Genomic DNA, 15060 nt, shown 5'->3' with positions numbered 1-15060 from the left:
GCTGCTCTAGAAAAAAAAATGAGACTGAGGACAACTTGTAGATTGAAAACAGTGAAGTCACAAGTAAAAAGAGTTCTTTTTAAAAACAGATTTGGCAACACGCTAGCCAGCTTGTAGTGACCTGTACATTTCTGACTCACTCCAGTGATCTCAAATGTTGTGGAGGGATTCTTATTGGTTTAGTGTCACCATAGTTAATGGCTGCTTGCCCAGTGGGAGGAATATCTACAGAACCAACATAAACTTCGTGATCTAATTGTGTAATATGAGAATCTACTCATTTTTTAGTGTAGACAAGATTTTCAGAATCAACATAAATTTAAAAAGGCTGAATCATCATCAAAATATAGCCAGAGGCCTTGAAATTGTATTTACGCAAATGTACACTATATAGACAAAGGTACTGGGACCCTCTTTGTAGCTATAATAGCCACTATTTGGTGTTGTGCTTTGTGATGTAATGCTTGCGTGCAATTGCCCTGCCATGGAAACCCATTCCATGAAGCTTCCACTGCACAGTTTCTGTGCTGATGTTATATCCATAGGAATTTCTAGCTCTGCAGTAGCTGACTCAGCAGATCATTGGCGATGTTTATGCACTACAGTGGTCCCTCGTTTATTGCGGGAGTTACGTTCTTAAAAATAACCCGTGATAGGTGAAATCCGCGAAATAGCCAGCTTTATTTTTTACAATTATTATAGATGTTTTAAGGCTGTAAAACCCCTCACTACACACTTTATACATGTTTCTCAGACAGGCATGAACATTTTCACACTTTTCTCTCTTATTTAAACACTTTCAAAGTTCAGACCTTCATAGAAAAATATGTCCACCATTATAGAATGAAACCAAAGATCAAACCCTATTTTCAGGTCCAGAACATGGAAATAGAGCAGCTGCGAGAGAATTCAACATTAATGAATCAATGGTACGGAAGTAGAGGAAGCAAGAAAAATGAGTTGAGTAAAGTTGGACTTATCTGACTGTTTTGTTTCGCTTAATGCGCCTCATAATCTGGTGTGCCTTATGGTCCGAAAAATACGGTAACTTCTACCTTCCTTTAGCTTTAACTTTTTGTGCGATGGTCTTCTTCCTCTGCCTCTTGGGTGCTACCGCAGGTGCCTTTGATGGTGCAAAACGTTTCGTCAACATTGTTGTGTTTGTTGGGGAGAAAACTTGCAAACATACAGTACAGCACTTCAGAGTCACGCTGCTAGCAATCGAAGAATTATGTACATTTGACAAGCTGAATGCATTCTGTACTGTACAGCAGGGCTGGGCCATATCATACCGTTCACGGTAATACCGGTATAATGTTGGGCAATGATAAGAAAATGAAATATCGCGATAGAATATGGGTAAAACGTGCATGCGCAGTGCCTTTGTTTTCATACATACATGGCGGAAAAAGTATGGTGGCGGCGACGCAGAATGAGAAGGGCGAAAGCGGATTGTTGAATGAAAGGGATTAACCAGAGTGGTTTGTAAAAATGCTGCAACTTCAGTGGTGTGGAACTGGTTTAGCTTTTGTCCATCAGATACACAACAAAGCACTATTTTTGGTAGAGCATGCTAGCGGGCCGTCGTTATTACCGTTTTTTGGAAAATACGGCACACTTAAAATCCTTTGATTTTTCTGAAAATCGGCAGTGCCCCTTTTAATCCAATGGGCCTTATGTATGAATGCTGGTTGTGTTTACTGACCTCGAAACGATTTTATGTCGTACATGGCGCTCAAAAATCTGTCAAATGTTTTAGTACGACTTTGCTAAGCTACGAAGCCGCACCGCTTGATGGATTGTCGGAGCATTACGGCCACCGTGGGCAGGAGCCTCGCGGAGTGATACGTACTGTGCTTCAACATAATATTACCATATTGTGTGTATAACCTCTTTTTAAGTTTTGTGGATATTATACATGGTTATGCTGAGGATATGTCGGCCAATTTCCACTGGAAATGCATTTTGGTTAAACTGTTAGCAAGGAATTTGCATTTTCACTGTTAAATTTTTATATAACTTTAATGCACATAAAAAACAGCTGCTTGTTTAAGTGAAAACACATTGATTTATTTTTTATTTTTTGCACTAATAAAATTGTGGCGTTGTAAAGTATTTTGTCTAGTGTCAATTATGTCGTCAGTTATATCGTTATCACAAATTTTCAATCAGATCATGCATCCACTGGACGTAAAGCGTACAGCTTATTGCACCAGCATGCGTCTGCTCTTATATAACTATCATTAGCTTACAGCTTGAAGTGTTTAAGGTATGTGCTAACTAAAAATGAAGACAATATGATAGTTTATTAAACTTTTAATGAATTTTTTTTTTTTTTAGTTTTTTTTTTTACTTTTAATTCCACTCACTGGTTAGATTTGGCACTGAAAACGAGTGCTGCGTTTAGGTAAAATCTCCATGGACAGGATTAGGAGAGGACTGTTTTGGATTTAAACACACCCTTTCACAACAATGGCCCTGTTTGTTGTGAAATAATGAGTTGGGAGGGACCAATTGGGCTCAATTAATCCTTAACATGGTGCATCAGGGCAAGATGCAAAAGGACAACTTGTGCCTTTTTTCATCTGCCATACCAGTATTTTTGACAAAGGGGCACTAATTGATGCCCTGTAGATGAGAAAGGGCTGTAACATCTGAGGCAACCAGTGAGGCATAAAATACCACACTCAATCTGGCATTTCCGCTAGCATTTTGAAAATGAAACGGTTAAACATAAATGAAATAATTAAGAAATGTAACTGGCTTTCAAAGTAATGATGATGAAAGCAGAGGAAAAAGTTAGAGGATTTTAAAGAGGTAAAAAAATAGTCAACAATCAGTCGGCTTTAACTGTTTTGTTCTTGTTTCACAATAAAAGTCAACATTATCTGTTTCAAGTTTCAAGGTTGTTGTTTTTTTCACCTAAGGTAACAAAACTTTTACAATAGCTCTGTCACAGATTAAGGGGTGTTTATGCTCTTTATTTCCTCCTTTCTTGTTCCATTTGGCCCCTTATATGCTCATCTGGGTCAAGCTACAGCATTGGAACAAATAGTACATTTCTTTTGAGAGCACACATAGCCAAAAATAACTCCTCTCACTTTCCAGCTATACTGAAGCACCAGCTGTGGGAGGTACTACTTCTAGGAATTGAGTGGTCTCTGTAGGGGTCAACAAGTGTTTTTTTCCTCTTTGCTACTAGAGCACCACAGGGGATATTACTTAGAAATCAGGACATTTGCCGTTGATAAAACAGCATTTCCTCCCTTAGGAGGTTATATTGTTGCTTTTTGGCATGAATAAACTGTTTTCCTGCCCATGATTTGCCCATAAAGCTTGTTGGGTCTCTAAAAGGCTGGAACTTTAATCACCGATAAGGGCTTCTTGGCTCTTAGCCAAGGAAGGAAATGGCTTTTCTAAATGTAGCGCGTAAGGCATTTCCCCCCCTGAGAGTGCACTTATTGATGTCTGAGCATGTGAATCTCTAAATCACTGATTTCGCTGTCTGCTCACAGGAAAGACATTAATGAAGGCTTCCCACCAATATGCTGAGCACAGGTTAACAGGTGCAATAAGGGGAAAAACATGAACTGATTAATTAGGTGGATTTGGTGAGTGCACGAGGCAGTCCGTCAAAAGGAAATTAATTTATCTGCTATTTCCCTCCAGAGCTAAAACATAACACATCTTATCAAAACAAATCACACAAGGGTGTTTTGTTTTACCCTGAAATAGGCTGCCAGGAGGCCTCTGAGAAAAAACATGCAGTAAACATGTTTACCCCGTAAGCTCGTGGCAGATCTGTAAGAGAAGCCCTGTAATGAGAACAAGCTGTAAGCTGATATTGCCATCTTGGAAACCGTCTGTGTGTTTTGTAGCTCTAATGATATCTGCTGCTCCAGAACTACTGCTCACATGTTTACTTACACCACAAGTGAACTCTGCTTGGTGGCTGCTAAGCAAACACAGCAGCACGTTGATGAACAAGCACAAAAATGAAAACCCTTTGCAAGCCAGTCTAGTTTTTTTAATCACTTCTCTGCCTGCAAATGGCCCAACTACACAACACGTGTATAATACGCTGTGGCAAAATACACTTTTTCCATTTTGTCTTCTTTTTAACTTTCACTCAGTACTTTAAATACAGGTGAAATAAACTCTGAAATCACAGAATTGTTGTTAGCAAAAGTGTTTCTAAAATAAAATTACTCTGCTTACCCTTTCATTGTATTATATTTAGTGCTGTCAGCGTTAATCTCGTTTAATCAGAATCAGAATACTTTATTAATCCCAAAGGAAATGACATTAATGCCATAACCACATTAACGTGGCAAATTTCCATTAGCCAGTTAGCGCGGAGAGCCCCGTGCATGGGGCTGGACGGCGCTAACGCGTTAATGAGCTAACTCGGTAACGGAGATTTGCCACGTTAATGCGGTTATGGCGTTAATGTCATTTTAACGAGATTAACGCTGACAGCACTAATTATATTATATTATTTGGTCGCAACTTATCTTAAACTCAAACAAATAACAGTGCAGCACCCCATTTGCTTTTTCCCTTTAAAACCATTTTAAGCAGGGAAGCTGTGCTTTTAGCAAATCAAGTCATGATTATTTCACAGCAATGTTGTTACCATCGATTGAGTAATAATTTCACCTCTTATCATTTTATTGGGCCATAATTAAAGTCGCATTCATTTGAAAGCACTTTATTGTTTGGCTGGTGGAGCTGAATGAATTACGATTAATTTGCAACCTGCTGGGCATTTCGACTAATAACATGCCTTATTTAGAAGTTATTACATATCCACATAGTGTTACTGATTGACCAGAATGGTCAGCATACCTTCTACCCATTGAAACAAGAGTATTATTTAACACTTTTCATGGCATCAGTAATCTCTTTTTTTAAATTCTAATCATACAGAGACCATATTCAAACCTTTGTGTCATTGTTTTATGCAAACTATATTTCCCCAGTCACGTGCCTACATGTCCCTTGAGATCATAGATTATATATGAAGCTAGAGAAGATAGATGGTGTCACTGTGGTGGTAGAAACACACTTCGAGTCAGAAACATTCGAGGAAAACCGTTTGAGGGTCAACACATGAGATGCAGATAGCTATTTTTGCATTTTGAATGAAATTACGCACTTTACAAGAGGACTTTGTGTATATCAAACTACAGTATATCACTCTTTCCAAGGTTAAGATTTTCCATGCCGGCACTACAGTCATGTGAAAAACCGTTTTCACATGACTCTGTGCAACCGAGTGAAAAACTAAGTACATCCTTGCTGCTTCCATTATTAACAAGCGTGACTAGCTTTTTTTGGGGGGGAAAAAGAAGGGAAAAAAAGAGGTTTTGACACGTTGCCGGTCTGGAGCATCCAGGTTCATGTTAACACAACGCCAGAATTTTTTTTTTCCAGGAATGGATACCCAGCAATTCTACCCCAAGGTCATACTGTGTAATACTCAGAAAAACTGTAAAACCTCCCCCGAGCTACATCCTAAAATCTGCAGGCCTCAGTTAGCATGTGAAATGCTTGACAGTACAATTAGAGAAAGACTGAACAAATCCAGCTTGTTTGGAAGGGTTTCTAGGAAAAAAGAAAACTCTTCTTCTCTCTAAAAAGAACATGGCAGCATGGTTTAGGTTTGCATCTAAGTTGCATCTGATAATACATGCAGATCACCACACCTCATACCAACTATCAACCATGGTGGTGGAGGGGTGGTGATTTGGGCATCTTGCAGTCATTGAGTCGACCATGAAGTCCTCTGTATTCAAAAATATTGTGTCTGAGTGCAAAAGTGGGTCAGTGATCCAAAGTACATCAGCAAATCTGCAAGTTACTCATTTATACAAAAGGATCTCTCTCTCTCTCTCCCCCCCCCCCCCCCCGAAGACACACAAACACACACACACACACACAAGCAATTTCTGTCAATGATTAACATTACAAGGAGATCAAAGTTGAATTTCACTTGACATTAAGTGCAGTTGCATCAGAAAGTTCTTATTTGTTGATTTTTTTTTCCTTTAAAAAAAGGAAAAACAAATACCTGCATTGCTCCGCCTACCTCCTGCCTACAGTTCAAGAGTAATTAATAATAATTAATATGAAGTAATGTTCTTGAACGCTCACATTCGAGCGCATACCAACTCAAAGAAATTTACCATGTTTTCATTTATCACTAAACTGAGCTACATGAATCCACCACAATATGACTGTCAAATTAATTATTCTCTTAATCCTGACACAGTTCTAAGGAGGAGCAGGGGATCGAATACACAGGTTATTCTTAACCCATGACGGCTTTTTCTCTGAAGCAGGCCAAAGCTATTCATCTGCTGCTTCTCAGATGTGAAGGAGTCATCTCATTCTCACACTTCTATCTCATGTTTTATCCTCTCGGACATGTTGATGTAGTCAGCTGCCTGCGGCTACTGCTGTGTTTACCTAACAGCCTGTTTAAAAAAAAAAAAAAAAAAAAAAAAAAGCTCCCAGCTTTCTATTTAAAAGGACACCTACTTGACATTTCACAAACATATCCCCATTCTCCCATGCAGACTGCTGTCCATACACACCCTAACCCTAACACACCCAACACTCCCTTGCTCCACCACCACTAAAGCAGTTCATTAGGCATAAAGAAAGCTCAGACTGGACCACTCGAGCTACAATCCGAGGAGACTTGTTTATACCCCACAGACGGACAGCATTTGGGCAGAACGTCCTCTCTGTTAAGGGTGGCCATCTGTGGAACAGTCTTCCTCAACCCATTAGAGAATGCTCGACATTCAATTTGTTTAAAGCAAAGGTTAAAAACTGGTTATGGACAAATCAAGTGTGTGATCATGTATGAGTTGTATAGTTTTAATGTTTTATTTGGGAACAGAATGGTGTGTATGTGTAAGTTTGGTGATGGAGTTTTTATTATGAATGAATGATGATTTTTTATGAATTATTGTCTATTTTTTTATGTTTAAGGACAACAGATGGAAATTAGCCTTTGGCTATAATCTGGCATGTTTACATTCATGTAATTTTTTTTTTACATTTATGTTCATTAACATGCACTGTCCTAAATAAATTAAATTAAATTAAAATTAAATTAGCCAAAGCAAGTCACTTTTAACCACCCAAGTCAACAAAGTACACAGAATAGATAGCCCCAACATACAAGATGTACTTTGCTGTGTCTCCCAGCACAGACTCAAGATTCCAGGAGATGGACGGTTAATTCTAGGAGCTGGACAAGGCTGTAGAAGGTCCTTAACCCATCAGCAGGATGGTATCTGCTCCTTTGTGGACGGAGGAACAGGATAAGCACCGCCAGAGCTACAAAATGACCTTCAGCAGTCTGCTGTTGTGAATGTCTCTACATGCATAAAGGACACGGGGTCCATACAGACTACAGAATACAATTTTCATTTGCAATGAAATTTCAGCAAAATGGATTAACCTGCTGCATATTCTTTTCATTTCTATCAAACAATGTAGCGTCCTTTCAAATCGAACACACTGCCCAGTCCATATCAGTGTAGATATCCAGTGTTCCTTTGGATTTTTGACCAGTGTACAATAAAATAAAATTCAGGAAAATAATAAAAAACCAACATATAGTGTAAAAGGACATGATGGACACACAAAATTTAACTGTTTTTAAGATGAGATAATACCGGCTTTTATTTGGTTTTCACTTGGATGGAAAAAAGCCCAAAAAATCACTCTTCCCATCAGCACTGCTGATTTGTTTTGTGAAAGTCAGGAAAAATCAGCTGAAGCGCCAACATCCTTAATTATATGTTTTGTGCATATGTGGATTAAAAAGTGCCTTTTTATTTGGCAAAACTAATTACCTTGTTTTGGGTTTTTTTTAATTCCCATATCCCTGATTTGATATCAAATATTATTAGAAAAGATGAACCCAAAAGCGGAGAGGCGGGCTGTTTTATTTATACCTTCATGCATGCAGATCTGTAACAGCAAGAGTCCAAAACAAAGAGAAAATAGAATCCAAAACTAAACTAGGAACGCTTGGAAGTAAACAGGTGGAGGACCACATGACACAACCACAAAATGAGGATTGGATGCCTTTATACGGAGACACATAAGGGCTAACAAAAAACAGCTGAGAACGATCAGAAAAGGGCAAGGGTAGGAAGTAAAAGTGCACACAGTTTCTAAAGGAAGCAAACAGAAAAGAATACAAACATTTACCAAGTGCGACAAGAAAACATACTGAATATGTCTACACAAGAAGACAGGGGCGAGGAAACACTAAAAGACGAAGACAAACAGGGAACTAACTAAACAAAAACTCCGTAAAGACATCAGTAAATAAAGATAACACCTGAAGACTCAAACGACAAAGGTAGAAAAACAAGACACCATAAAGACTGAATAGGGAAGCTCAGAAAATAAACATGTCAAAACTTCTAAACACGAGGCACTAAATTAAAACTGCTCTACAAACAGTAAACTAGACTCACAGAGAATCCAAACCTAAAAATAACCAAACAAAATGCAGGGACTACGGTCCCTGTGGAGATGATAAGCAAATCACAAACAATATGAACAAAACTGAACCTTTCATTAAAAAAAAAGGAACAAAGTGTAAACCACGAGCTCCCAAAATTGTAGCACCAGTTAACAGCATTTTGTTTTAAGGTAAAATCTCTATAATATTGGAGAAAACCGAAACCGTTGCCGATCTTGCTCTGAGCTGCACAGTGGTGGAGTCTCAGGGAGGGGCAGCCATCTGGTGCGACTGGTTGGAAAGTGAGGGGAAGGTGCAAAGTTTAGCAGAGAGAGATGACAAACAGCACACAAAGGAAACATTTGGCCGGTTAGAGGCTTCATTAAACACACACCGGGAACACAAAGCTCCGGAAACCGAAACATCTGCAGGAAAGAACAAGAACAAAGCAAGTGGGACTTCATGGGGGAAAAGACACAAGGTTAATGGTTTATCATCATTATGAAAATATGATGATAAACAAGGACAGAGGGGAATAGGGGTGAGGTGCCCAGCACAAAATCACAGGAGGTCCTCCAGATTTGTAGTTTAAAGCCCAATCTGAAAAGTAGAGAGGGTACCTGCCTCCTAAACCTAAACTGGGAGTTTAGCTGATAGCTGAAGACTTCGTCTCCCGTTCCTCTTTTAGAAACTCTAGGAACCACAAGCAAGCCAGCGGTCTGAGAGAGAATTGCTCCATTGGCATAATATGATACTATGAGGTCTTTGAGATACGATCAGGTCTGATCCTTAAGAACTTGGTATGTGAGGAGGACTTTAATGTCAAATCTGGATTTAGCAGGCAGCCAATGATGATATGGGAGAAATGTGATCTCTTTCCTAGTCTCTGTTAGTGCTTTCACTGCAGGATTCTGGATAACAATACAATTACAATACAATACAATTTTATTTATATAACCCATTTAAAAAACAGATATATGCCAAAGTGCTTCACAGAAACCAATTAAGAGCAATAATAAATACAAGTAAATAAAATAATAAAATGAAATAAATAAAAATAAAATATACTGACAGGTGGGAGACATAACTAACCAATGATACAGCAGGCATAGTAGGCATGAGCCGAAAGGCTGAAGGTTAAATCATAAAAACATTAATAAAAGCAAAAAAAGATAAGTTACAGTACACTTAAAAATGCAGGGTCTAGGAGGCAGGAAAGGCAAGGCTAAATAAATACGTTTTTAATCGAGATTTAAAAAATTGAATTTAATCAGATGCGTTAGGTAGTTTAAATCTGATCTATCCGAAAGGTCCTTTTCTGTTACGATGGGTACCTACTCTTCCTCCATTGCCCCTGTTACCTCTGGTGTCCCCCAGGGGTCTGTGCTAGGTTCTATGCTGTTCTCTTTATACTTGTTACCCTTGGGCCGAATCTTTGCTAAATACAATTTTTTTTTTTTAAATTAACTGAAAATTTTCCCCGATAAGTTTGAAGTTGGGAATGAACAATCTTCTCTAGTATTTTAGACAGAAACAGGAGTTTGGAAATAGGTCTAAAGTCAGCGAGATCTTTCTGATCGAGGCAGCTCTTTTTGAGTATAGTTTGCACTACAGAATGTTTAAAAGCAGCCAGAACAGCCCGATAACAATGACAGGCTAATTAGTGATAAAATACGGGGCCCGATAACGTTAAACCCATCTTTAATAATGCGAGATGGGTGGATGTCATGAACAGCGTTTGAGTGTTTTAGGTGATCAATTATACCCTTAAGAGTAGGGAGCGAAACTGGATGAAACTGATTGAGGTTAGTGGAGCATCGTAAAGCTGGGGCCTGACTCATCACAGAGGGGTGCAAGACTCTTAGAGATAAGATTCTACCTGCAAAATGATTTAAACATTCTTCACAAAGAGCTAAGGAAGCATGTATTCATTTAAACAGTAACGTATTGTGAAGGTTCAGACAGACTTAGTGGATTTTTAGTTAAAGCTAAATACAGCAGATAATACTGAAAGTTTCTGGTGTCCCGTGCGACACCTATTTTGTGTCATCTTTGCACTGAAAGTTCTCGTCATAGTAGATCTAAGGAGCTTGGAAAGAAGGTGACTGGACTTAGAACTGAGGAAGCTTCTTGGATGAGAGGTGAAACTTCAGGAAACTTAAAGAAGTTCACTAACCTTCTTTCCTTAGACTACCATGACCTGGATGACTGAGAACCGGCACACACATTCTTCTGTTTTAATATTTGTCTTTTTATTTGTTATTTGCTGTTGGGAAGTACTTTGAAATCCCCAGAAAGGTTCTATATAATATATATGCTAAATATATGTGTCTAAACGTTTGCATAACTATAAATTATGAATGTGAACATTTACACAGCTTTTTGATATGAGTTCAGCATTTGCAGTAAATTGAAAAACAACACGTTTGTGCTTTAGGGTTAAAAAAAAAAACCTGCTAATCTTTTCGACATAGTTTTGGAAACCGCCCACATTCAATCAAATTGCCAAGCCAAGTCCAAATCAGTTTTTATGACTACCACAAGAAAAGTCCCACGCATATCTTGCAGAGTGCAGTAGATATTTGGCGTCATCAGTATTGTTTAAACAAATGTTTAAAGTGGTGTTATGTTACTGTGTTGCAGAAAGCATTGAATAAATGGGCAAAATGACCTTATGGGTGAACGTGTTGAGCATGCACATCAGTGCTTGAAGAGAAAAAGAAGCAGTGCTAAATTACTAACTGTATGCACTGAATATTATGCACCACTTAAACTTTGGTTTCTGCATTAAATATGTTTTTCTTCATTCTGTACAGAAAAGACCAGTTAAACCACATTATGTTCACATTTTTCACCTTTGCATTGATCACAGTTCACACAGACAGGATCTGGGAAAGAGTATCGTAAGGAAACTGCAGAAATGTGCTCTCTGCACACGTGTTTCGAGTTTATTCAGGCAGTAAAACAGATTCCCGGAGGTTCTTTCTGTGTAACTGTGTTTCTAGGTAAGGCAAAAGCAAATAGCTTGTTCCGTGAGCGTCGTGGCACTGAACTCTCCAGCTGCTGCTTTCTCTTAAAGAGCAATAAAATGACTTCCAGGAAACTGCTGATACTCGCCTTGTGGCTGCGCTCCTCAGTGGAGTTAGATTACCATTATTAGCTTGTCACTGAAGTGTATCTTTGCAATCCTCAAAAGCAACAAGATTTTATAACACTTGCAACAAGGAAAAGAAAAGAGAAGTAGATATTTGCTGTATTAAAGATAATTATGTGTAATCTTCCCCTCTGTTCCTCTCTCCCTGTTTCCTTCAGTTCTCTCTGAGAGACGTCCACACCTCACTGGCTGTGCTTCCTCAGACATGATGACTTTCCGTTGCAGATGGAATGTTGGCCCTTTCCAGAATCTCTCTGATCCCAGAGCTCTCCGCTTATTCTACTTTATAAATGTGTAAGAAGAAAAGATCTCTCATCACTACCAGAGTGCTTTTTTGGGAAAGATTAGGAAGGGGAAAAAAAGAAGAAAAACATGGGTCATAGGTGCCTTTTTTGTACAGGCATTCGCACATCTGCAGGTTCTTAAGCACAGCTTTAAAGAGTTTCTACACGTATGTAGTGTGAGGAAAACGCCAGTTGTTTGCAGCCTTTGAAATGATTTTAAAGTATTAGAATAGAAGTTAGAAGAATAGAAATTTTAGCCTGTTAAGTGAGCAAGAACACAGTAGAAACACTTTATGTGTAGATAAACCATCATTTAGCTGCTTAGGTCAATCAGGGCCACTGGGTTTATACCTCCAATGCGTAAAATTCAAACTTATGGTGCAGACATTCACTCTGTTGACAAAGCAAAGTCCAGCTTATATTGTAACGTTTAACACGCCTAACTTCGGGCAGTTTTCGCTTTATTGCCTTAAATACTCTTTTTATGTACACACATTTTCACACAGGGAAAGTAAATTTTCTAATTGTCAGCAAATGCAATAAAAAGATAAAAGAGGAATAATGAAAATCCCAGTTACAATTCATCTCCAGACTATCACCAGCTATTTCTAAACTGTCTGTTACAGCCCAGTTTGTTTAAATCTTTTGATTTTGTTTCGTTTCACTATTCCAGTGTCTTTTTATAATACAAATATTTCATGAGAATTTGCATCTAAATGTAAGAACTTTATCCTGTAGAATCTAATAAGAATTAGATTTGGTTCAGTCAGAGAAGTGCATCTAAACCTACAAGTTTATTCCAAAAGATTTTTATGAAGATTTGTAAAAGTTTAAAAGATGCGACCCTTCAAAATTATATAGTTCTGTCTCTTTAAAATTGGAAAATTTTATAAGGAGTAAGAATTTTAGTTCAATTTTTTTTAATTATTATTTTATTTATGATGAATGACCTCTTGTGGCCGACCTGCACTACCTTCATGACCCATGAATCCTTTGGCTGTATTTTATGTGTTATCAGCTGTGTTGCTTGATTGTGAAGCTAGGAAAAACTAGATAAATTGCTTTAATTTTACATACATGTCATACTTGATGAGTTCATATAACACAGTTGTTTATTCCTCAAAACTCAAACAGAATATTTAAAAGATTAGTTAATCATACTGCCTCTTTTCATTATTATCTATAATTCCCCTCAGAACAAAATGCCATTTATTAGCAGGGTAGGTCTGCAGATTACCATGAAATCGCATTTCATGCATACATGGGAACAACCTTTTTTTGTGACCTTGCACTGCTCATGGATTTCTTAACTGACTAATGCACTGATCCTGTCCCCCACTATTCAGACCCCCTCCTCTGTCTTCTAAAAATTGGAGTGAATGTCCTCACTACAGCAACGAGACGCCAAACGAGTGCTTTTTCGATCAGAACCACACCTCGGTCTGGACATATTACAACGTCCAGCTCCGCTCCAGGGATGAGACCATCCTCTATGATGAGAAGGGTTTCTTTGTTAATGACATTGGTGAGTTCACTGCCTCTTTGCACACACTGAAATTATTATGTTAGAAAAGACTAATAAAAAGATACAGTTGTAAATTTTTTGCATGTTACACTGTCACCACTTTTAACTGTCACAGCATCACAAGTACGCGAGGTAGTTATATGACATTTTCAGGGGTGAACAATACTTTTGAGCTTTGTTACAAAATTTTGTTTCTGTTTGATCTTTTTCTTATAATTCGCTAGAGAAAACTTCAAAAAGGGAATTTTTGGTTAACATAAAGGGTTATGGCCAAAGTTCAGGTCATCCCTCCTATGATTGCCTGTGCAATTATGGATAACATCTCCAATGAGTCTTAGCATTTGCATATTGTTCAGGCTTCATAGAAGCTGCAGAACAGGTTTAACAGAGCTACAGTGGTTTCTAGTGTCCTACAGAATTGATTATAAAATGCTCTTGCTTGTATATGAGACTCGCATACATGGTCAGGGCCTTGCTACATTTCTGATAATCTGTCACTTTACGTTATCCTCCACTCCTAAATTGTTACACATCCAGTATTCCTCAAAAAGAAAAACTGGGGATGCAGTTTTTCACCCGTCAGCCTGAAAGGTTTGGTTTATTGTCGTCACCCCGCCAGGCGGCATATCTCTCACCTCTTCTCTCTTTGTGTCTGCTTTAAAGGTTTATTTATGAAGGACTTATCTGTATTGACGTTTGCAAAGGCCAATAAGTGGAACATTTAAAAAATAGAGAAGAGACATATCTTCCAGCTTTTCCTCTAACGCCTCGTGCAGCTTCTTCACTTACTGTTGTGAAAACACTCAGTTAGGATCTTTATAGAGCACAGAGCACACATGACTTTCATCTACTGATAGTTTCATAACAACCCCCCCTTTTTTTATTGTTTAATCTAAGCCTATTTTTCATAGAAATATCTGCAACAATGTGCCTACAACTTTGTGCCAACTGTTTGGGAAAAACTCTTCCTGTTTCAACATGATTAAATCTGAACATTGACAGCGAGCCCAGCCATCAGTGGCTGACTTCACTAATTCTCTCGGGCCGAATGTGACTAAAGGCTTGATGTCAGGTTTTGAAATCTTGCTTCAGGATGACTTGCAGCCAAATTCCAAGAAGAGGCGATTACAGCAGTGCATGTATTCCATTTGCTTTGTAAAAACAAGTTCAGCAATCATTTGCAATGTCCTGGTCTTTGCTTGCTTTCATGTAGGCAGTGAAAGAGACAGTCGAGGACAGTGATGTAAGGATCAGTCTGTTATTACTCAACAAATTAATTAGTACAGTCCAGTGGAAGACTTCCTGACACCAGCCCCCTTACTGATGAAAAAGTGCTCTAAAGTGACCTTCTGTTCCGCAGTGCAACCGGATCCTCCTGTCAGCCTGAACTGGATGCTGCTGAATGTGAGTTTGACTGGCATCCACTATGACATACTGTTGAGCTGGAAGCCTCCTCCATCTTCAGGTGTGGAGACAGGGTGGATGAAGCTGCAGTATGAAGTTCAGCACCGTGACAACAGCTCCAGTGTGTGGGAAATGGTGGGTGTGTCATGAATCTAATGCACAGCTCAAAAAAATTAAAGTAGCGCTTCAAACTTCTGGG

General features: G+C 38.5%; 1 protein-coding gene across 6 annotated transcripts in view; it reads left to right on the top strand.

The window, feature by feature from the left end:
• ghrb (growth hormone receptor b) overlaps nucleotides 1-15060 on the top strand; it is a 37993-nt gene that overhangs the window by 19334 nt on the left and 3599 nt on the right. For 5 of the 6 annotated variants that reach the window (XM_085165727.1, XM_085165726.1, XM_085165725.1 and 2 more), the window contains 3 exons: nucleotides 11807-11942; nucleotides 13279-13457; nucleotides 14818-14996. In XM_085165727.1, the coding sequence (XP_085021853.1) occupies nucleotides 11807-11942; nucleotides 13279-13457; nucleotides 14818-14996 (494 nt within the window). The remainder of the gene's footprint in view (nucleotides 1-11806; nucleotides 11943-13278; nucleotides 13458-14817; nucleotides 14997-15060) is intronic. The other variant, XM_085165728.1, reaches the window with a different exon arrangement.

This window comes from Neolamprologus multifasciatus, chromosome 7, assembly GCF_963576455.1.
Source record: "Neolamprologus multifasciatus chromosome 7, fNeoMul1.2, whole genome shotgun sequence".
Lineage (NCBI taxonomy): Eukaryota > Metazoa > Chordata > Actinopteri > Cichliformes > Cichlidae > Neolamprologus > Neolamprologus multifasciatus.
Note: the sequence above shows the minus strand (reverse complement) of the source record. Positions and strands in the feature narration are given on the sequence as shown.